The 23,589-nt window shown below is 43.0% G+C and overlaps 1 protein-coding gene and 1 long non-coding RNA gene across 4 annotated transcripts; both read right to left on the bottom strand.

The window, feature by feature from the left end:
• Positions 1 to 783: 783 nt before the first annotated feature.
• On the bottom strand, positions 784 to 4,020 carry LOC308567181. Of its 3 annotated transcripts, none has more exons than XR_014000278.1 (5): positions 3,968 to 4,020; positions 2,977 to 3,029; positions 2,159 to 2,221; positions 1,535 to 1,644; positions 784 to 895 (listed from the first exon to the last, which is right to left on the bottom strand). It is a non-coding gene; the product is annotated as an uncharacterized lncRNA (long non-coding RNA). The 3 variants fall into 3 exon arrangements; XR_014000279.1 differs by lacking the exon at positions 3,968 to 4,020 and adding an exon at positions 3,734 to 3,879; XR_014000280.1 differs by lacking the exon at positions 3,968 to 4,020 and having other exon boundaries at positions 2,977 to 3,879.
• A 3,420-nt stretch (positions 4,021 to 7,440) lies between these two features.
• On the bottom strand, positions 7,441 to 22,961 carry LOC308566755 (cytochrome P450 2C23-like). The gene is made up of 9 exons (XM_081157430.1): positions 22,721 to 22,961; positions 21,370 to 21,532; positions 18,916 to 19,065; positions 18,216 to 18,376; positions 17,540 to 17,716; positions 10,812 to 10,953; positions 9,639 to 9,826; positions 9,084 to 9,225; positions 7,441 to 8,105 (listed from the first exon to the last, which is right to left on the bottom strand). Exons 1-9 carry the CDS (start codon positions 22,955 to 22,957, stop codon positions 7,924 to 7,926), a joined length of 1,542 nt encoding a protein of 513 aa, XP_081013556.1. The 5' UTR covers positions 22,958 to 22,961; the 3' UTR covers positions 7,441 to 7,923.
• Between the last annotated feature and the right edge of the window lie 628 nt (positions 22,962 to 23,589).

The raw sequence follows: 23,589 nt of genomic DNA on the forward strand, positions 1-23,589 counted from the left end.
AATGGGTAAATAAAATAAGGCCTATCCATACAACGGAATATCATTGACACGAAAAGGAGTGAAGTGCCGATATATATTGCACAATATGAATGAACCTTAAAAATATTATGCTCAGTGAAATAAGTCATACACAAAAGACCACGTATTATATGATCCAACTTATATAAAATGTTTAGAAAAGGCAAATATAGAGAGACAGAAAGTAAATTAGAGGTTGCCTAGGGCTGGGAGTGGAAATGTAGAGCAACTATAAATGAGCTCAAGGTTTCTTCTCAGGATGAGAGATGTATTCTAAAATTAGGTTGTGGCAATTGTACAACTCTGTACATATAACCGTAATTTGCCTGGGAGGGCATGGCTCAGCGGTTGAGTGTCGACCTGGAATCCAGGCGATCAGGGTTCGAATCCCGGTCAGGGCACATGCCCGGGTTGTGGCCTCTATCAATGACTCTCTCATCATTGATGTTTCTACCTCTCTCTCCCTCTCCTTTTCTCTCTCTGAAATCAATAAAGATATATTTAAAATATATATATATATATACCAAAATTCATTGAATTGTATACTTAGAATAGGTAAATTTTATGCTATACAAATTATATCTCTAAAAAGCTGCTTTAAAAAATAATAATAAAGTACAGCCCCTAAAAGTTACTACAGATTTCCCATACAACCCAACAATTGCACTCCCGAGTAGCTGCCCAAGAGAACAAAGACTTCTACATGAGAATGTTCATACCAGCATGATCTGTAATAGCCCCAAAGTGGAAGCTACCCAACTGCACATGACCATGGGCCTGGCCGAACGGCATCTTCAGGGTTCTCTCTGTTTCTTCTCCGCACCCTGATTTTAGGCATTTCCTTCTTTCTGGCTTCTTGGTGCCCTCAAAGCTGCTCCTGCCCAGAACATCAAGTCTCCACTCTGCCCTAGGCCAACATGAATAGTGCTTCACAGGGTACCAGCTAGTCCTGCTTATCTGTGCCCACCGCAGCCCGGGGGCAGGGTTTCCCACAGCCACATAGCAGGGAAGCCGCGGAGGAGGCCTGGACCCTGTGCCCTTGGCCCAGGGAGCCCAATGTCCTACTCAGCTAATTCCAGTGAATACAGCTATGGGGCAGGAGAAAGAACCCGCCAAGCAAATGTGAGCGAAAAAAGGGATACTTTAAAACTTGGAAAGAGTGGAGGAGGTAGAAGGATACTTACCTCAAGTAGGGAGGAGGGGAGCAATCATCTTCTTTCCTTCTACCATCCCTCCCTAGACCCTAGACAAATGGGGAGGGGTGGAGAGAGAGAGAGAGAGAGAGAAAGAGGGGGAGTGGGAGAGGGAGAAAGAGGAGAGAGAGAGAGAAAGAGGGGGAGAGAGAGAAAGAGGGGGAGGGAGAGAGAAAGAGGGGGAGAGAGAAAGTGAGAGAGCGAGAGCGAGAGCGAGAGCGAGAGCGAGAGCGAGAGCGAGAGAGAGAGAGAGAGAGAGAGAGAGAGAGAGAGAGAGAGAGAGAGAGAGAATGCCTCCTTTGGGCAAATGAACCAACTCACACCTCCAGTTATCTTAGTTTTAAATTCTCTCTCTGTCCTCCAGCAATAAGAGCTTCCGCAGAGCAGTCTGGATGTAGTTGAAGCCTGATTAATAAGCATTAGTTAGCTGGACCTATAAACGAATCAAGAGTCCAGCTCGGCTCAAATCTCGTCACTCTCTGAGACGTATCTGGGTTTTCGGTGTCGTGAGAATGTGGGGTAAAGGGAAGCTGGCCAAGCATGAAGAGTAAGGAAAGTCAGCCCTGGCTACCTGAAAAACAATTCTTTTTAAAAAATGACTCCCTGTGCTGTGTAAAAATGAAATATGTTTGTTATAAAAATGCAGACAACATAGAAAAGCCCAAGAGTAAATACGGCACTGCCCCCACACCTCATCAGCTGGGAATAGCCACTGTTGGACTTACTCCTGGAATCTGCTCTTCCCTCCTCTGCTGCCCCAGACTGGCAGAGGTTATTACCATGACTGACCCAATTTAAAGCCTAGGACTCATTCCACAGTCCCTCTCTGTCACTTCCATATCAGCAAGTCACTGACACTACTTTGAAATATACCTAGAAGCAGGCTTTCTCTCACCTTGACCCCTCTCGCCCTCTCACCCTAGCCCAGGTCATTATAAATGTCTTGCCTGGGTGCCAATAGCCTCCTCGAATGTTCCTTGTTCTCATTTTTTGTCCCGCCAGTTCATTTCCTGCACAGTTGCCAAGTGTTTTAAAAACATTAAATCAAATTACTTTCACACTCAAAACACTTCAGTGGCTTCCCACCATAAAATAAAAAATAAAAATAAAAATTACAATAAAATAAAAATTTCATACAATGACATACAGATTCAGTAAGCAATAGTCACAATGCCCTGTCCTCTCTATTTTTTGACCATATCAAGCTTATTTCTCCCCAGGGCCATGACACTTGCTATTTTCCCTGCCTGAAATGCTCTGCTCTTCTCCTACATCTCTGCATGACTTTTCTCTCTACATCATTTAAGTCCATGATTAAATATCACCATTTTAGAGTGGTTGGCCCTCACCTCCCTACGTAAGCTTGTCCCTGGCTGCTACCCCGTATCATTCTCTCACCCTTTGCTCCATTCTTCTTCATAACACTTATCGTTACCTACAGTCATACTGTGTCCTTCCTATACCTTGTACTACATAGTGCCCATATCATACTATATAATTCTCTTTCTGGTCTGTATTCATCCCTAAAATGTAGGTTGCATGAAGACAATGCTTTGTTTTTTTCTAACTACTTTGTCCTCAACGCTTAGAATAATGCTTAGCACATACTAGGTGCTCGATAAATGTTCATTAAATGAATCAGTTTGCAGACAGAAGGCTAGATAAATAACTTTACAAAAGAGTCTTCATGCTTTTAAAAATACAACTTATGTTTTATATTAACAGAAGAAAAAGAAGTTGAAAGAAAGCTGAAGTAATTACTTACCTTTAAAAAAGTGTCTCTTCCAAAGATGGAATAATAGTTGCCAACCAATGGCCCTAAAGAAAAAAGCGTATAATTCATTAAGGGATGGTGACTATTATGCTCCTATGTTTTTTCAACCACATATTTTGTCTTTAGATGGTAATTTTTCAATCCATGCTCAGCAACCTGACAGTTAATTTGAGTTAAATTAACCCCTTTCCCAGAATCTGTGCAGGGCTGTGTTGCCTCTGTGTTCTCACGGATTTAAGGTCAAAATCTTTCATCATTGGGCAGTCATTCTTCACAGTTTTGTTTTTATAACTTTTCCCTTACTTATTGAAGGTGGGAGTTTCCTTTTTCTTTTTTCTTTTTTGATCTTTCCTTTTGCTTTCAGTTGGTTTCAAAAGCTGGAAGTCGATTCAAAAGCCCAGTTCCCACTCTCTTCAACCAGAATAAATAGTCTTGAATATGCTTTTCTCTGAATGCAGCCCTTCTGGGGTTTCCAAGAAGGTAAATCCTCCCAGGGTTGCCTCTGCTTTTTGCATCCAGCTCAACCGCTGGTGCTGGATTTCCGATGCCCTCTACAACCCTGCTGTTCCCGGTCCAGATAAGCTCCCCTCGGGCCCCATCCCCATTATCGTCTTCACTAATCACGCCTCACTTTCAGAAACAGTTTTGGATACACCGTAGAGCGTGATGCAGATACTAGCCCTACCTCTTATTTTCTTACTGCCCTGACTAGGATGCTTTCCCCTCCTGCCTATTTCTCAAATGCAACCTGTTTGGATCTAAATGCAGCGTCTTCTCCTCCCGCAGCTCTTCTTGGGAAATGGCACCACCTGTTGCCCAAGCCAAGAACCTGGGAGCCCTTCTAAGTTCTCCCTTCACTCATCGCCCAGGGCACTCGACCTCCAAGCCCGCTCAGCTTCCTCCCCTGCCCAGCCACATCACTGCCCCCCCCCCCCCCCCCCGTTTCCACCCCCACTGCGCCGCCCCGGTCCCGCGGTCACACCTGCACCTGCGCCTGGCTTCCCGCCGGGCCCGGCCTCTCTCCCGCCCGGCCCCCCGCGGCCCGCGCGGCCTCCCTTCAACGCCAGCCCAGCCCATCAGCCACGGCCCGTGGCTCCGCGTCTGGCTCAGCCCTTGCTTCCACTGTTCACATCCTACGCTGTTCTCCACTCTCCTTAGTTAAGTCCCAAAGTCTCTCCCTCAACGAGGCCCTCATGACCTGGCGATGATCTTTTGATCTTTCCCGCATCAGATCGCCTGTCTTCCCCAACACCCTTTCTCCCTGCTCGCCGCGCCAAACAAGTTGCTATCTTTCAAAAGCCTCTGTGTATGTTTTCTCCAATTAAAAAATATATGGTAAAATATACCAACAGAAGAGATACTCCCTCCATTTGGCTAGCTCCAAACTAAGTTCAGGCATCATTTTCTCTAAACCCTTCCTATCACTTATCCCTGGTCTGTTTTCAAGTGTCACTCCCTTGCGTTTCCAAAAACCTCCGTGCATACATCTCTCCCTGCCTAGCATTACGCTGCAATTGTTGGTTTGTTTTGCCCTGTCTTCCTTGATTAAAATATAAGGTTGTTAAGGCTAGAGACAGTGTCTTCTTTGTTTCTGGACTCCCAGTCCCTCCTATACTTGGTGTATAACATGTATTAAATACATGTTGAAAGCTGCAACAGGTTGAAATAATGAACTGTCTCCTCTGCATTAACATTTTGTTGACTTTAGAACAGGACAGGAAATGATTAAATGGAATTCCAGTAACCCTGGCTCTTCCGCACGTCCCCACTAACCCTGCTTCCAATGGGGCCATCATTTGTTCAGTGACATGTTGATTCAGATTGCCCTCTAGCCAATGGAAAGCAAGGATGGCGTGGACTCTGAGTCCCTTCTGTGTACCAGTGTTGCCTAATTTGTAAATAGCCTGTACCTGTGTAATCCTGCTTGTTGGGAGGAAAGAGGTTCTTTCTGAGTCTGAAAACACTAATGTAATGTGTGTTTACTGATAGGACGTCATATTGGATATCAGGGTATCGGGCAGAAGATTACCTGGAAGAGTCTAACTCAAAGTTATCTGGTCGTTTGAAATGAAGGGACTAGCATACTTAAGATTTTGAGCAGAACTGTAAAGTGGACCAATGATGGATTATAGGTCCAAACTAGGAGGGGGAAACTATATTGCATGGATTCTAAGGTGCTGTTTATATATCATATTTTAATGTATCTGAAACTGGAATGTATCTTAAAACAGATGGCATCTTAGATTCAGAGAAATACAGTATTATAATAAGTATAAAAGAAATCCAATGTATCAATGTTATATCAGAGAAATATAATAGCAAATAGTATGTTTACACATTAAACCATGAAACAGACTGGAAAAAAAGCAATGAATGGCTTAAAACTTAAAACTTGAATTTACATTATTGTGATAGAATTTTTAATGACTTGATAATAAAACAAAAAAATCATTTATGAGCCCCTCCTAATTGCCAGGGAAAGTACATACGTCCTCAACTCCCTAACCCTAGCAGGTAGCTGTTACTAATTTCATTTTTTAGATGAAGATCCAAGAGAGTCTGGACCTGCCCAAGCTCACACAGCTAGAAAATGTCAAATATAATCGGCCTTCGAAACCTATTAGCTTTATTCTGTTCTGTGTCCCTCCTGAAGCAAGCACTGACCCTGAAGATAAAAATAATTATCTAAGACCAAAAATTTTTTTCACTTTGAGCAACTAGATCCTCATTGAAGATCAAACATATTCTTATGTGTTAGAAACTAACAGAGAAGATAGATAAGAAAGAGAGGCTTGAGCAAGCTTCTTGGACTTGGTCTATAAGAGCCCCGAGAACTGGAAATTTATGGGGGTTATTTCATCCCGAATGATCATAAACATGAAGTTGAATGCAGCTTCCCCAAAAATTCAGAGCTAGAACTGACCAAGCTAAATATATTATAACTTTTTGTACTGGATTATGTTAAGTAAGGTCTTTGAGACTTAATATTTGACATCACTAAGGCCAAATATATTTTGTCCTAAACCTGTCTTGCTGTAATTGCAAATTTGTAGAAATACCTACTATTTAGCAGATAGGACCTATGCATGAAATTCAGTCCATCTCTCTTGTCTTTCTCTCCCATCTCAGTGTCAGCTTCAATCTAGCTTGAGTTTGCCCAGCCCCCTTGGAAACTCTAGATTGGATTGTTTACTCCCCATAAGTGTCCCAACTCCCTCTAGTTCTGATCATGCCTGGTATTAGGATCTTCCCCTTCCCCTTACTGGCTTGTTCCAATTCCATACTGATGTTCCAGATTGCTTTGAGCTGGGATGGTCTTGAACCTGAGTTTTGACTGTTGTTTGCCCTAAGCAGGTTTTAAAAGATATCCATTAGCCATAAAGTACTTACTAGTCATAATGCTTCGATTTATCAGAACAATTTGTGCTAATTATTAATGATTTTGTGCTTGTGTATATATTCCTTTTTTTAAAAAGACAGCTTTATTGAGATATAATTTACATAATATAAAATTTACCCATTTAAGGATACAGTTCAGTAGATTTTAGAATACACAGAATTGTGTATTCATCACCACAGTCTAATTTTAGAATATTTTCAGTACCTCCTAAGAAAATTCTGTGCTCATTTGTAGTCACTTTCTAGCCCTAAGCCACACTAATCTACTTTCTGCCTCTATGGATTTGTCTATTCTGAATATTTCATATAAAAGAATCATACAATATGTGGTCTTTTGTGTCTGGCTTCTTTCACCTTTTATAGTGTTTACAAGGTTCATTCATGCAGCGTGTCAGATTATACACCCTTCCTTTTTGAGGCTGAATAATACTCCATTGTACATATGCGCAGTCACGTTTTGCTTATCCATTCATCTGCCAGTGGACATGTGGGTTGTTTCTACCTTTTGGCTCTTGTGAATAATGCTTGCAGGAGCATGGGTGTGCAAATATCTGCTCAGGTCCCTCTCTTCAATTCTTTGGGGTATTTACCCAGCAGCTCAGGTCTACTTTTACAGTTCCTTTCCCTCCCAGTGTCCCTGGAGGTTGGGCTGCCTGCTGGTATTTTAGCTATCCTTTTGTGGCAGCTGCTGCTCACAGCTGGGCCACTGCTGGGGTAATTGCAGCTATTTTCTGGGCCACTGTTCTCTTGGGAATGCTCAGTCTTCCCTCGCAACTCCTCTTGCTCTTCAACTTCCAGCCCCACCTCTCACCTCTTTCTGAATAGCTGTGCATGTCTGAATCCTGACTGTGGACACGGTTTGACTTCTCACCCAAGAAGGCTCTTGGAGCCCCAGGCAAATCCATTGATGCAAATAGATGGGTGTGGGGTAGGGAGAGAGTTGTGATAGATTATCATTTAATTTCATCTATTTATCTTCTCCTAACTGTAGAGAGCCTATAACTCAAGGAAAGGAATTTTTGAGACTTGAAATAAAATCAAACATACAAAGAAAAATCTATTGTGGAAGTGCGGATTTATTTTTTGTGACTGTGGCACAAATCATACAAATATAGGTGCTTTCAATTGGAAATAGAAACCATGCACACAGGCTATTATATTAATTTCTCTGGTTGGAAAACTAAAGAAAATCAGCATATGTCCAAAGTCACAGAAAAAGTGAAGGCTCCACTATACTGCTGATTGTCCCTGACAAAAGCCTTCTGTGGGCCTGGTCTTGGTTCTGCTGAAGTGTGTTTTATAAAGACCTGGACAGGGTATAAGTATATTGTTTGTTCCCTTGGAGTTTTCAGGATCCAGCTCCTTTTTGTCAAGGGATTTGTAGATTTAAACAAATGTTCATCAAGTGTCTAGTGAGTAGTGTTTCTGTCCTACGCAGTACTTAAAAGGAAGAGAAAGACTATTGGGCCGGGGTGGGGTGCAGGGAGTAAGAGGAAAAGCAGTTACTTTGGATTAAATTGTTAAAAGAGGAAAGTTCTTTCATCTAGGAATAAGGCACAGCTTGAAAGGTGGAGGGACGTTCAAAATCCCAGAAATAAGGGGTTCGGTCTTTATTTCCTTGGGATCCACCAGGGGCTTCAAGGAGAAGTTCTGCAGGATGGTGGTCAAGACGAGGAAGAGCTCCATGCGGGCCAGGCCCTCTCCGACACAGGCCCGCTTCCCTGCAAGGAGGAAACGTTCCCATTAGCTCGCTCCAAGTTCAAGCACAATAGCTCAGATTCAAATACACTATTCCAAACAAACAAAACAAAACAAATACAGCATGCCCCGGAGAGCCATTGAAAACACTGATCAGAAAAGGGAATGCTTATCAACTGCCCGAGGACAATAAATTCATGCAGGAATATTTGCCAGTATATATCAAAACTCTCTCAAGGAATTTTCACTCTTTTATTGGGTTAGGAACCTCCTGGGGATTTATCCGTAGGAATGAGGGATGCACCTGTCTTTTATGCACCTGTCTTTCCATCTTTTATGCTGAACACCTATTATTATTGTTTCTAATGAAACAAAACATCTTAACTGTTATTTTTGAAAATACTTAGTAAATGATTGAATAAGATAAGGAAATGTGTGCTGACCAATCCTAAGTTGTCTTTATGGCCTTATGAAAATAGTAACTGGGAGCCAACCAGCTCTTGCAAAGAGGCAAGGGTATGTGGGGCTCAGATCTCAGAGGAGAAGACAAAATATGAAGTGGCCAAGGTCTCTTTGATGGCCTCTGGCTCTAAGAATCAAAAAGCTAATAATCATTAATAATTTTGAAGAGAAGAAAAAAACTTGTACATTTGTTTTGGAAAAGTCAATATTACAAAGGGAAAATCAACAGATAAGAGTTTGCAAAAGCAGGTCCCTTTGTCATCTGGTAATATGTGACATTTGAATTGGATTGACTGACACTGGTTTCTTTAAAAACTGGCATTACACTCAGTCACCAAACAACAAAATAGTCCCTGGTGAGTTACCAAATCCGACTGGTGTACAGATTTAAATAGCTCCATACAGTTCCACCAGAAACTGTAACAGTTTCACTTGATTGACTTGGCTCTTGTCAGTGGATCACTTAGTTATGTCCTAAGTTCAGTGGAGTTGTCCAAAATGTGCGTGTGTATGGTTTGGATGGATTTATTTGTATTTACCAAGGGAAAAAGGTATGAAGTAATCTGTTTTCCTGAGGCTGCCATTTTCATCCAAAAAGTGTCCGGGGTCAAACTTCTCTGGATTGGGGAACTCTTTGCAATCCTTCAAGACTGAAGACAATAATGGCAACACAGTAGTGTCCTGGAACCGAGAAACAAGAGAGGAGTTGTCATGCCTATCCTCGCTTCATAAACAAGGCTAACACTCTTAATTATAGCGGATCAAATAGGACTGGGCACTCTTAAGCCTGCCTGGTGAGTGACTGTCTCGAGCTATGGCTATTTTGCAAACCCTATCATACAATATGTTTTATCGAGTAATAAGATGGTTCTCTTGGGGAAGAGTGATGTTATGGTCAATGTGCAATAATCAGTTGTTGTTGATAAATGGGAGTTTGCAACCCACATTGTCTAGACACGTGCTTTACTGGAATTGCTGCCTTGCATGGGAAGAGCCCACTTTTTCACAATTTGTTCCTTTCTGAATTCAGATGTGAATGGAAGAAAGTGAGACGAAAACTTCTATCCCATTAAGTTTTCCCAGACACATCTAACCTTGGGGATGACGTATTGTCTGAATTTTGTGTCCTGGATCACAGTATGGGGTAAATTAGAAGGAATGAGGGTGATGTATCTTTGTATCTCATTCAACACAGCCTCCGTGTAGGGCATCTTCATCTTGTCCTTCATGGAGGGCCTCTGGTTGCGTCCGATCACACTGTCAATTTCTTCATGAACTTTGGCTGCAGAGACATGAATCATGGATGCTACTCAAGAGATATGTTCCCTGGACACCTGGAAATTACCTGAAATGCTTGCACGTGCAACAGAACGTCGTGGCCTAGAAAAGGCTCCCAACATCAAAGGCATGTTGCTAAGCAGCTCATGGCTCTGCTCCTGGTGGAATTTCTCTTTTTTATTTTGCTGTAAATGCCAGAGACTTTGCTGAAGGAAACATAAAGTTTGGGTTAACTATGTTCTCAGCCTCCTGGCTTCATTGGTTTGCTCTCATGTACAAGTGAGGCAAGGACCTTTGTGGCAGGGAACATGGCTTGGCCCATGATTCCTGGCCAAGCAGCTGTAGAGGGAAAATGTTTGATCCTCACTCTGGTGAGAGCATCTCCTTTGTCACCTTCATCCAGTCTCCTACACATTTTGTGGAAATGGAAAATACCGTTTTGTTGATCAGTATAAACACTGGCTTCATAAGGTCTGTGCTCTGAGAATGTGCTTGAAAAAATCAACCTACCACAATTTCATTTTTGAATGTTAAATTGTAACACAGCTAAAACTCCCCTTTGGGGAATCTGGTCCATTTTCTAATTGGGAAAACGGAGGCCTGAAAAATGAAATAACTTGTCTGAGGTCACATAGCCAGGTACTGACAGGCCTAGGATGAGAACCCAGCACGGCCACCCATGGGTCGCTCATCTAAATAGGGCCTACTCTTTGGCATTGCACCTCATATATAAGAATCAGGACTCAGAAGCTCCTCTGTTTTCAACTTAAAGGACAACCTTTGAGTTCTTTAAGGTGTTTCTTCCTTGTCAGCATTATCACATAGAATTCTGATCTACAAAGGCAAAAACACATACACAGCCCTTTGCATGGTGCTCTACAAGGCAGCCCAGAGAAAGAAGCAGCAGTCACTGTCAGCAGTGTCTTCCCACCCTCATCTGGTGCCTGGGTCTTATTTTTCATTTGGTCACTAGAATATTTTTGCTGTACCTTCCACCTCTGGATGTTTCATTAGGAGCAGGATCCCAAATCTCAGGGTGGAACTGGTTGTCTCTGTTCCTGCTGCAAACAAATTGGATCCACAGGTTGTCAGGTTCTCCAAGTCAAATTCAGACTTTGGGTTGTCTTTTTCCTGTAGATGGTAGAGTTAATGGCTACATGAGTTAAAAAGAGGGCAATGACTTATCAGAGCTCCACAATCACACTCCTTTACTAGTAATAGGCTTCATTTTGTGCACTGTTGTGCAGTGGATAGAAAAAAAAAATCAATCACGGATCGAAACTCCTATGTTCAATCTCAGGTTAGTCAATGAACCGATGCGTGCCCTTAACAACTTACTTTACTCTCTACTCAGTTTCATCATCTGTGAAATCGGTATAAAAATGATAGAACATACCCCATAAGTTTATTATAAAGATGAAAAGAGTTAATGGGTGGAAGCTCTTGGAACAATGCCTCATATATACAAATACTCAGTGAATGGAATCTTCTTTTATTATATTTAATGAAAAAGACCAGATGATAAACTCTATGCAGGCACAATGTAGAGAAATCACTGATTTATAACTGGTCTGTTTCCTTCACATACACTGATTTAGATGCTCTTGGCCCTACCTTCTCCCATATGACATTTGTCATTATAATGACATTTCTAATATGAAAACTGTATTGGAGGACATTTTTACTCATATTTTTTTACACGGGATCTACAAAGTGTTTAGAAAAATAAATTGATACAGGACTTAAAAATAGTGAGTTTTCTAATTTAAAATGATTCCACCAAAAATAATATGGATTAAGTCTTCTTTGCGGATATATCCCCCACACCGGGCATAAAAAGGGGCACTAGACATTTGTCAAATAACTAAATGTTTAATGATATTTCACTGGTTAATAAAAATTTCTATATTACTATATATTTAAATTATTTTCATTGCTGATTATTTTTGGTGGGCTTTTAATACCACTGGTTTTTATTTTTTAATTTTTTTTAATTTTTTAAAAAAATATATCTTTATTGATTTCAGATAGAGGAAAGGAGAGGGAGAGAGAGAGATAGAAACATCAATGATAAGAGAGTCATTGATCGGTTGCCTCCTGCACACCCTCGACTGGGGATCAAGCCTGCAACCTGGGCATCTGCCCTGACCGGGAATCGAACCCTGATCGCCTGGATCCTAGGTCGATGCTCAACCACTGAGCCACGCCCAGCTGGACAATTTTTATTTTTTTATTTTTTTAATTTATCTTTATTGTTGAAAGCACTACAGGTGTCCCATTTTTCCCCCTAATTGATCCCCTCCACCTCGCTCCCACCCCCTCCCCAGGCCTTCACCCCGTCATTGTCCGTGTCCATGGGTTATGTATATGTGCATATAACTTCTTTGATTAATCTCCTCCCACCCCTCACCCCCCTTCCCTCTTCCCTCTTCCCTCTGAAATATGATTGTCTGTTGCATGCATCAATGTCTCTGGATCCACTTAGTTTGTCAGATTCTTTTGTTCATTAGCTTCTTCTTAAAGAAGACCCTTCAATATTTTATGTAGTACTGGTCTGGTGGTGATGAACTCCTTTAGCTTTTCCTTGTCTGAGAAGCTCTTTATCTGACCTTCAATTCTAAATGATAGCTTTGCTGGGTAGAGTAATCTTGGTTGTAGGTTCTTCCTTTTCATCACCTTGAATATTTCTTGCCACTCCCTTCTGGTCTGCAAGGTTTCTATTGAGAAATCAGCTGACAGTTGTATGGGTGTTCCCTTGTAGGTAGCTAATTGCTTTTCTCTTGCTGCTTTTAAGATTCTCTCTTCATCGTTAACCTTTGGCATTTTAATTATTATGTGTCTTCCTGTGAGCCTCTTTGGGTTCCTCTTGTTTGGGACTCTCTGTGCTTCCTGGACTTGTAAGTCTATTTCTTTCCCCAGGGAGAGGAAGTTTTCTATAATTATTTTTTCAAATACGTTTTCAATTTCTTGCTCTCTTTCTTCTCCTTCTGGCACCCCAATAATACAAATGTTGGGCCACTGAAGTTGTCCCAGAGACTCCTTATACTGTCTTCATATTTCTGGATTCTTTTTTCTTTTTGCTCTTCTGGTTGGGTGTTTTTTGTTTCCTCATGTTCTAAATTGCTGATTTGATTCTCAGCGTCCTCTACTCTACTGTTGATTCCCTGTAAATTATTCTTCATTTCAGTTTGTGTAGCCTTCATTTCTGACAGGTATTTTATTAGGTCATCGTCAATGGTCTCACTTGTTTTCATAATAGTCTTACGAATATCCTTGAGCACCCTTATAACCAAAGTTCTGAACTCTGTATCTGTTCACTTGTTTGGTTCTATTTCATTTAGTTCCTTTTCTAGAGATTTCTTCTGTTCTTTCCTTTGTGACATGTTTCTTGGCCTCCACATTTTGGCTGCTTCCAGGTGTTTGTTTCTATGTATTAGGTAGAGTTGCTATGTCTCTTAGAATTTGTAGAGTGACTTTGTATAGTAGGTGTCCTGTAGGGTCCAGTGGCTCAGCCTCCCCAGTCACCTGAGCTGGGCTTTCTAGGTGCTCCCTTGTGTGGGCTGTGTGCACTGTCCTGTTGAAGTTGAGCCTTGGTTGCTGTTGGCATCACTAGGAGGAATTGTCCCCCAGGCCAATCGGCTGGGAGAACCAGCTGCAACTGCAGCCAAAGAGCTGCTGTGTTGGAGACACCCCTATGGAGCAGGATTTACTTCAGTGGAGCTTTGGTGTTTGCCAAATGAGCCCCTTGAGTGTGTCACTCGTGGATGTGGTAGGGTTGTAATCCAGCGTGGTCGAATCTGACCACCAGGTGCACTGTCTCTGGGGCCTCCTGGGAGGTGCAAAGTCATCCTCTGCCAGTGCCTTGTCCAGGGCCACCCAGCATGAGCTACACAGCAAACCATAGTTGGCTGCTACTTGTGCTGAGCTTGGAGGTGTCCAGGAGAGGCCAAGCTATGAACCAATGCAGGCTGCCGCTAGTGCCAGGCCTGGGGACACTTATCAAGCCATATGGGGCACGCTGCTGCTTGTTTGAGAGATTTTAGGAAAGTCCTAAGTATAAGGCTAGAGAGGCCACTTGCACAGAAAAGACCCTGGAAATGGCTTGGATGAGTTTGCAGGTAGGGACAGGCGAGGCCTCCGGGAATCACAGGGTGGGGCCAAAGGTGTGAGTCAGGTGCTAGAGATTCAAATATGGTGCCTGCGTGCTGGCTCTGTCGGGGGAGGACTCGCCAAAGGAGCAATGGCCTCTGCCAGCTCCTGTCTGGGAGAAAGCTGCCCCTCCACCTCTTGTCCCAGTTTCAGGAGGTTAGTTCCTCCCTGAATGTCCCAGGTTCCTTTCAAGCTGCTGCCCAGCGCTGGGGCTCAGAGGGAGCGTATCTGAGTGAGTCCATGCGCTGGCCCTTTAAGAGGAGCTGCCTGGGACTCCGGGACCCTCGGTGACCCTCAGAGACAGTCCCAGCTGGTTTTCACAGCCCGAAGTTGTGGGAACGTCTCTTCCTGAGCAGGGGGCCCAGTGTGGGGCTGGGACCCCTCACTCCTCCAGGAAACCCCCACCACCAAGATTCCCTCCTGGGTTTAACCTGCGGCACCGGGTGTGGGCCCACAGCCTTGTCTCTGGGATTCAGCCCCGATCCGCCCGCGTCTCCGCCTCTCCTACCGGTCTCAGTGCTTCTTCAGGTCCCTGGTTGTAGGGCTTCTGTTCAGCCAGATCCCAGGAGGCTCTGAGTGATGGTGGTTCTGTATTTTAGTTGTAATTTTGATGTGGTTGAGGAAAGCAGCGGGTGCAGCTGCTACCTACGTCGCCATGTTGTTTCTCCTCCCCACTGTTTTTTAAATTTGAAGAAAGTATTAGAGTATTTGTTTTTAAATTTGCTTTATTTTTAAAGCTCTGTATCAAGTTTTTCTTCACTCAATTTCTTTGTACTATGTTCCTCCTCTTATTTCAAAGTGGAATTATTTCTGCATGTGGAAATCCAAATTTCTAGGCACATTGTCACTTCCTACCTATAGTCCTTACTGTCTATCTGGAATCAAGAATATTGAGCATTTAAAATAACTCCCTCACAAGAGAACGTTCAGTTCGTTTTTTGTTGTTGTTTTTTTAAAGATTTTAAATTGAGTTTTAGAGAGAGAGGAAGGAAGAGGGGGAGAGGGAAACATTGATGCAAGAGGGAAACATCAATTGGCTGCTTCTTGCAAGCCCCTGACCGTGGATCAAACCCACAACCTGGGCATGTGCCCTGACCAGGCATCAAACCAACAACCCTTTGGTGCACTGGACGATGCCCAACCAACTGAGCCACACTGACCAGGGCAGTTCAGTTAGGTTTTAAGTCTTTGCTGATAAAGAGAGAAAATAGAAATGTTAACATATATGTTATTTATGTTCTAACTCTATAATTTCACTAACTAAGATGAACTCCATTTTATTAAATTCTTAGCATAACCCAAATCTGTCATGCAATAAGGTTATAGAGTTTTAATATTAATTTAATTAACTATTAAAACAGAATGGAACAAAACTTATAGGAAAGCAGAAACACTTCAGAAGCTGCTACCCATCTCCTATTGGTAGTTACCTTATAGGAAAATAGATGTGGAGAGGAGGAGGACTGGTTGAAATCCAGACATTGGCACATCAACTTTCCTTCTGATCCTTCCTCTAGCCTAGTTCAGTGAATCCCAAGGCTTTGGCATGTATGTTAACAATTGCCCATGGTCCCCTTCCAGTGTTTCCTGTACTGGTGAATGGCCCCAACCTCCATCCAGTTAGGCAAACCAGGAATCTAGCACCTCATCTCTTGCATTTCCCAACTTATTGCCAATACTATTAATTTCACCTCCTAAATACCTCTGAAATTTATCCAACTTCTCTTCATTTCTACCACAGCAGCTATGGCCCTTCTCTGCCTTGGGCTATTGCAATAGTCTCATGTAGATGTTATAGGTGCCCTGCCCAGATCCCTTTTACTGGTTCAGGTCACCAATCTCCAGCTTCTGCGGCCCAACCTGCAGCTTTCTTGGAGGAGTCCCTTTCGCACTGGAGTCCCATTGCCAGGAGATGCCTGGGAGTTAATCAGTCTCAAACACCATGGTCAAGGAGCTACCTTTAGCCAGTGACTAACCAGTGCTGGGGTACAAAAGCTCAGCTCCCTCCCCTCAGGGCCTGCCAAACTCTGCACTGTGAGTTATGCTCTACCGCCACCTATAGGATCCGGCAGAGACTAGACTTAACATGAAACTACATCAATGTTGAACTGTTTCCTATTCCCCTCCAGTTTCTCTCATTCACATACAAGTTTCTCTAAATGGAATTCCCTTAATAAATCACTTTCATATAAATCCCTGTTTTAGTCCCCTTTACCAAGCATCATGTTGGATACATAGTTGATGCTAAATAAAAATTTTGAATGGTTTAATTACTAGTTGGCTATTTTTTTTTTTTTTCCCCTCTTTCCCAGACAAACATCTAGAGTCCCCTGAAAGTCAACAACAAGGTTTTCCCTCTGACTGAAGAGGGTATTTTGATGCACATCCTTGGTAAGTGAAATGAATTTAAATACCTCTACTGATTCCAGGGAAATTTCTGAGCAGCAAGGGGGCTTCAGCACACCTTTCTTGGACAGGTTTTCTAAGGAAACTGGCTATCCAAACAAGCCCTTTAGAACTTAAGACTAAACAAGTTATTGCTAATTAAATTTTTGCTATAATTTGCACATTTTAAATATATATTTATATATATTTATTGATTTCAGAAAGAGGAAGGGAGAGGGAGAGAGAGATAGAAACATCAATGAGTCATTGATCCACTGTCTCCTGTATGCCCCTTGCTGGGGATCAAGACAGAAACCAGACACATGCCCTGATTGGGAATTGAACCAGGATCTCCTGGATCATAGATCGATGCTCAACCACTGAGCCATGCCAGCCGGGCAATTTGTACATTTTTGATATGATTGAGTGGTATTTTTCTTTCATCTATATATACTTAAGGGACCTTTGCATAAACAATGTTACTTTTATAGGGCTCACAGAATAATTTTCATATTTTTAGTTGTTATATGTGTTTCTACATGAAATACCTATTTTTACAATCTGTTGCTGCTCACTGTCTTGGCTATCTTTCTACTGATGTGCTCGTGGACAGTTATGCTGGTATTTTATGTGACAGTCTGAAGGTTGGTGGCTGGATGAATATTTGCTATTCAATATTTTTAATACCACTCATGGTGAATGTATAATGTCTTTGCTGTAGAATCTTTATCCACCACCCATTTCAAATAACAAAATTGTTTCTATGAGAAAATACAATCCATTTTTTATAATGTATGGGTCTAGGATAGACTGACTGTGGCCAAAATGGCTGACTATGTGTGTGTAAATGATATGTAGAGAAGATGCATGTATGTTTTATCCATCCTGAGGTACATATATGCTCAGAAACATGCATTTCTACGTATATGTGTATATCATGGAGCTCATCCTAAATACACACTGAGAACATTTAAATGCTAATGTCCAAGGGTAGGAAGCAAATAGAAATACAAAGGAAAAGGGGGCTTTGGACCATTTGTGAAGTTCTGTTATTACCGATAATAGTGTACCCCATTGCATAAAAGTCAAATATCAAAAGTTACCTACAGGGTGAGACTGTGCTCTCCTGCACTCGCAGGGGAGGGTGAGGTACGGTATTGGACAGAGACAGTGCGTATGGTACCTGCTCCATCTTGATGAGGAAACAGTCGATGTAGTCTCGAGGGTTATTGGAATCCAGGGACTCTTGGTGCTCCTTCACTTTTTCCAGAATGAAATTTTTAATATCTGAAAGCCCTTTGAAAAGTGATCTGTGCTCTCCAGGGAGATGCTTTATGAGTTGTGGCCACAGATTGTATACCTAAAAATAAGGGGGAAATACACTTACACTGGAAATTCGGTTTGTAAAGAGGAACCAGGGTTTCTGAATGGAGTGCCTAACCCTCTGCGTGGTCTGACTAGACAGGATCCCTCCCTCCACCTGCCAAGCAGAAGAGAAGGGATGTGAGGATGATCACATACAGGAGGGCAGTCCCCGCCCATCTCCTTGCTCATCCAGCCTTAGCCAACCCCGGAGTCATACGGGAGAGAACGGCCACCGGGGCCTTAAAATAAACATGTGCAACTGGGAATGTTTTGTCTGTCTTCCTTTGTGTGAGTTAACCCATAGAGTCAAGCAGAGGGCAACCTTCCAATGATGCTGGGATAACTGTCCTTGCACTCACTCAACACACGAGGAGGGAAGGTGACGCTGAACGCTGATGTTGGCCCCTTGTTCCTGGAGTAGGTGAGCGGAGCTCATAGGCCATTACCCAGCCCGCAAGCTACCAGTGGACCAATGAGTTCAACCGCGGCCTTACCTGGCTCCACCAAGAGTTCATGTTTTTAACATTTTCATTTAACAAGTGCATCAGGTAAAGGAACTTCTCGTCGTGGTACTGGAAGCGCTTGTTGAAGAGAATGGAGCAGATCACATTGCAGGGAACGCAGGAGAAGATGAAGGTCGGGTCAAAGGGCTGAGCTGGCGCGGGAAGCGAACAGCTCGATGTTTATGCAGTTCATTTCCTCTAAACTCCCCCAAATTAGGGTGAAACTGCCTTCTAAGAATACTGATGCTAGACAGTATTACACTAATAATGTCGATTACTACTAACCCTATCTATTACGTTGCCCTATGAATACTTCAATAGTCGGAAGAGCAGCAGGTGGCATCATGGGGCATCCACTGCGTGCTGGATACCGTGCAAGTGTCTTGCAAACTATAGTATTCAACCCTTGTTCGGAGGTTTGACTTTTTAGCCCCATTTTTCAATGTGGAGACTGCATCTTAGAGAAGTTAAGAAACTTGTCCAAATTTCCATATCCAGCAAGTGCTGAAGTTTGGGCAACGAGTCCAAACTCAAGGATCTGAGCGTTTCTGCATCATTTCCTTCCCACCCCTTTCTTCCCAGCCAGCTCCCTGATTAAATGGAGCAGGTGGACCACAGGGTAATTCCCAAAGGAGGAGCTGGAGGGGGGTCAGAAGCCCCTGCCCTCAAAGGCTTGATGAGCGGCGCTCACCCTTCGTTTTCCTGAGCTCCTCCACCAGGCACTGGGCTTCCTCTTGGACCCGCTCCTCGATGCTCCTCTTGCCCATCCCGAAGTTCCTCAGGGTCATGAGGGAGAAGCGGCGCATCTGCTTCCAAGTCTCTCCGTTGCTGAAAATGATTCCTGGGAAGAGGAGGGAGCAGGGAAATATCTGCGCCCCGAAGTCGGATTTTCCCTGACCTGTTTCCAGCGCCCCTTAGCAAGGATTCTGCAAACGGCAACTGAAGAGCGCGGCCTCTTCTGGGGTTCGGGTGAAATATTTGTCACAAAGGAAAGGAACCCCACGCTCTGGTCAGCAGAGGGCAGAGGCGATGGAGTGGGGGGGCAGGGCAGTCACCGGCCAGCGGGAAATAGTCCCAAGTGCGGGAAGAGCCTTCTGTCTGGTTTTGCTGAAAATGGTCAGAAGTGCCCCGGCCAGTGTGGCTTCATGGTTAGAATGTGGGTCCACGCACCAGAGGGTCGAGGGTTTGATCCCGGTCAAGGGCACCCACCTAGGCTACAGGCTCCATCCCCACCCCCGGTCAGGGGGTCAGGGGGTCAGGGTGTGGGTGGGAGGCAACCAATCGATGTGTCTCTCTCACACCCATCTCTCTCTCTCCCCCACACACACTCTCTAAAAAAAAACTTGATGGGAAAAATATCCTCACTCCTTGGGTGATGATTAGAAAAAAAGGTCAGAGTGGCACTGTGCCCTCAACCCCCTTTCCTGCATGCCTGCTCCCACGCTTCGTGTTCCTCGGGCCTGTGGTTTGGGCCCGGCTGTGGCTTCTCTGCGAGAGGACAGGCTAAGCAGGTGGGTATGGGAGTTATGGCTCCGCCCTGTGCATTCACTGCAGGGCAGGGTGGCCTCAGCGGAATAAGGGCCGAGCCCAGGACGCCCCATGCCAATGTCCTCCTCTGCGCAAAACCCGTGACTTATTCGGGATCCCCTATTTCTCCTAATGCACTGGCAGTTTCATCAGCGTGTTGTGGCCTCTGAAAAGTGAATGCATGTTTGCAGCTTCGAACTGCCAAGCAAATGATCTCAGACTGGAACAGCAAAAAGAAAACAAACACCTATTTAAGGACTATGAACCCAAAGCTGTGACCTGCGTATCACACAGATCACACAAAAACATCATAACCTGTGACTATCACACAGATGATCAATAAGAACGTCCTGAACTACTGAGCAGGAGCCAAGAGTGGCGCTAATGACGTAAAATTTGGCCATTTCTCTCAGAATGAGAGTTTGATGAAAAGGGCGGAATTGTGAATAAAAGAAATACAGGCCAAAATGGAGTCACTTCTGCTAAGGCATGTCACCAAACCAAAGCTTAATAACTAACGTGCTTGCAGATTCAGCCTCTCCCAGGAGTGGAATTTTAAACCAATCAACCTAGACTTCCCCGATCTACACCAGGGAGGTGATCTGCATGATAAAGCTCCTGCCATTCCCTTTCTCACCCAGGTAGAGGACCTAACCTAAAAATAACTCTTTCCTTTTGCTAATAACTCCCCTCCCACACTCTTCTGGATCTGAAAACCTATTTTGTACAGCCCCTTGGAGGCTGTATCTCTCATGGATAGATGGGATGTTGTCTGATACATGAATAGCTTCATAAAACCAATTAGATCTTCAAATTGACTCAATTGAATTTTGTTCTTTAACAGAATTAAGTTTGTGTTTCTCTAGGACTTGCAATTTTACAATTTTAAGTGGTTTGAGGTGTGTATTGGATATAAAATACTTTACATATACCAAGTATTACATAATAAAAATAAAAACAAAGATAGGACTGGCTATGTCAGAAAGACCAACTATGGATTTAGAAGGTTGGGGCTTTGAGCCAAAGGATATCAACTAATCTCTCAACTTTCAGGGAGTGGAGGGAACTAGAGATTGAGTTCACTCATGTAATCCTTGACTCAACCCACATGTAATAAAAACTCTGGACACCAAGCTCAGGTGAGCTTCCTGGTTGGTGGACACAGCAATGTGCCAAGATTGTTACACATTCTGACTCCTAGGGAGAGGACGCAGAAGCTCTGCATTTGGGACCCTCTCAAACCTGGCCCTATGTGTCTCTTCATTTGCATCCGTCATATAATAAAATCGTAACTGCAAGTTAGCATCTTGAGTTCTCTGAATAATTCTACCAATTATTAAACCTGAGGAGGTCCCAGGAACCCCTGAATTTTTCACCAGTTGGTCAGAAGTCTGGATGACCCGGGAACCCCTGAACTTAGGGCTAGCCTCTGAAGTGAGGGCAGTCTTGTTGGGGATGACACCCTTAACCTATGGAGTCTGCACCAATTCTGGGTAATGGCATCAAAATTACATTGCAGTATTGTAGCATCTAATCAGTTGCTTGGTGCAGATCATTTATTGTTACTTAGTCACTGTTTGCTAAAGAAAATTAACCCATATTTTTATTTGAAACATACCATATCCTTTATGAAAATCTGAAATAACTGGAAGACGTCCTCTGCAAAGGAATACATCACCCTGATCGACCAGAGCTTCCTTCACCACCTCATATCCATGTAAGACCACGGTGGGCGTGGATCCAAGGTACACCGTGTAAACAGGGCCGTACTCCTTGGCTAACTGGAGAAAGATTCAGGCAGTTGTGTAAGCGCTATTGCAAAATCTCTCCACTGGAGGCTTGGGTAGAAGTTAAGTAATAATTTATAGGTAGCTTAGACTTTGCCCCATCCATTCCAGTTTAGAAATTTCATAATTCTATGAGAGTGATAGTGTACTGTGTTGGACGACAGTGGGAAAACAATAAAACAGAGAGGTCAGGAATCTATGGGGAGGTAAGATTTAAGGTCCAACTCAAGACGAGAATGAAGCAGCCAGGGCAAGGGTTTGGGGGAGAGCTCACTAAGCACATTGTTCCAAGAGGAAAAAGAGAGCATTAAAACAGCCAACAACAATTGGGCCATGGTTTTCAAACACCATTCTACTCTCTACTACATCTGACTATTTTAGATTCCTCATGTAAGTGAGATCATGCAGTATTTGTCTTTCTGTGTCTGACATACTACTTAGGATGTCTTCCAGGGTCATCCATGTTGTTGTAAATAGCAGGATTTCCTCCCTTTTTTAAAGGCTCAATAATAATCCAGTGTATGTGAGAAAGGATAGGTAGGTAGGTAAGTAAGTAGGTAGATAGGTAGATAGACAGAAGATAGGTGATAGTTAGATGATAGATATTTTGCATTCTCTTTATTTATCCATCAATGGACATTTAGATTGTTCTGGAGAATATATCCTTGCACAATGAACTCCTGATAATATCTTTTCTCATATTTGCAAAGGAATGAATGTCAGTCAGGGTAGCAGAGCTGGGCTGTATCAGAGCAAGATGCTGGGGAGAGGAGTGAGGATTGCAACACATCCTATAGGTCATGTGGTGTAAAATAGTAGTAGTAATAATAATCATATAGAAGGACATTTAACACATTTTTACATTTTCTGGGCTTGCTTTTGATAAGTGTTATAAGCCGAGGGGATTGGAAACCTTTCAATTAAAATATGTTCTGATTCCAGAATTTTCTCATTCACTAAAATTCAACCTATATTTCAGGTCTGGTCAACATACCTCACCACCGGCTCTAAAGTGTTCCAGGCCAGAAAGAAAAAGGACATATGTCTTGTAATACAGAGCTAAACACCCCAAAGTGCCTCGGTGGTGAGTCAAACTAAGAAAGGCTGAGGAAGAGAGCCAGCTGGCAGTGGGCTCAGATGCAGAGCCGGGAGATGACCGGCCCCAGAGCGAAAGCCCCTTACCTTGAGGAGAGATGCAGGGAGGTCCTTCAGGTTTAGACGCATCAGGTTCCCAATGATGGGAAGGGGAGTTGGGCCCGGGGGCAGCCTTCTCCACTTGTGACTTTCTTTCCTCACCAAAAGGAAAACCAGGCAAGCGACACAAATAATAAAAACAAGAGTAGTGGACCCCAGCAGCTCCATCTCAGCTGCTTGGCTGTGACGAACTGTCCGAATGCTTGTTAGGAAGCAAAGCCTCATGCAGGGGTGTGACCTGCCAGTTCTTGGATTTTGAAAAACAAACAAAAAAAAACAACCACCCTGGAATTGGTTTTGCCTTTATTTACTTTGCTGAAGCTTGAGATTAAGAAAGGCTCATGTTCCCTACCTCTCATTCACAAAATCTGCAACTTGTGACTTTCTCAGCATCTCCATTACATGTACTTTTTCCTTTCAGCACTAATGATTTATTAACTATAAAGTTGCATTTATTTTTTATAACTGTCTGAAACTGTCCAAATAATTAAATTCACAAATGTGAAAAAAAGTTGATCATATATCCTGAGATTTGATTTGGAAAAACAGAGCTAAAAGAGTCATCCTCCTCAAACATTATTTTTTAAAACCATGTTTCTCAACAGATGGATAAAAAGAAGGTAATATATACACATACAATAAAATATTAGTTACCTTTAAAAAGAAATGAAGTTCTAATATTTGCTACAACATGAATGAACCTTGAAGACATGATACTGAGTGAAATAAGTCAGACACAAAAGTACAAGTATTGTATAATTCCACTTATATGAGGTACCTAGAGAAATTACACTCATGGACATGGAAAGTAGACTAGAGGTTGCCAGGCCGGGGAGAGGAAGAAATGGGGTGTTAAT

The sequence above is a fragment of the Miniopterus schreibersii genome, assembly GCF_964146895.1.
Source record: "Miniopterus schreibersii genome assembly, chromosome: 14".
Taxonomy (NCBI): Eukaryota; Metazoa; Chordata; class Mammalia; order Chiroptera; family Miniopteridae; genus Miniopterus; species Miniopterus schreibersii.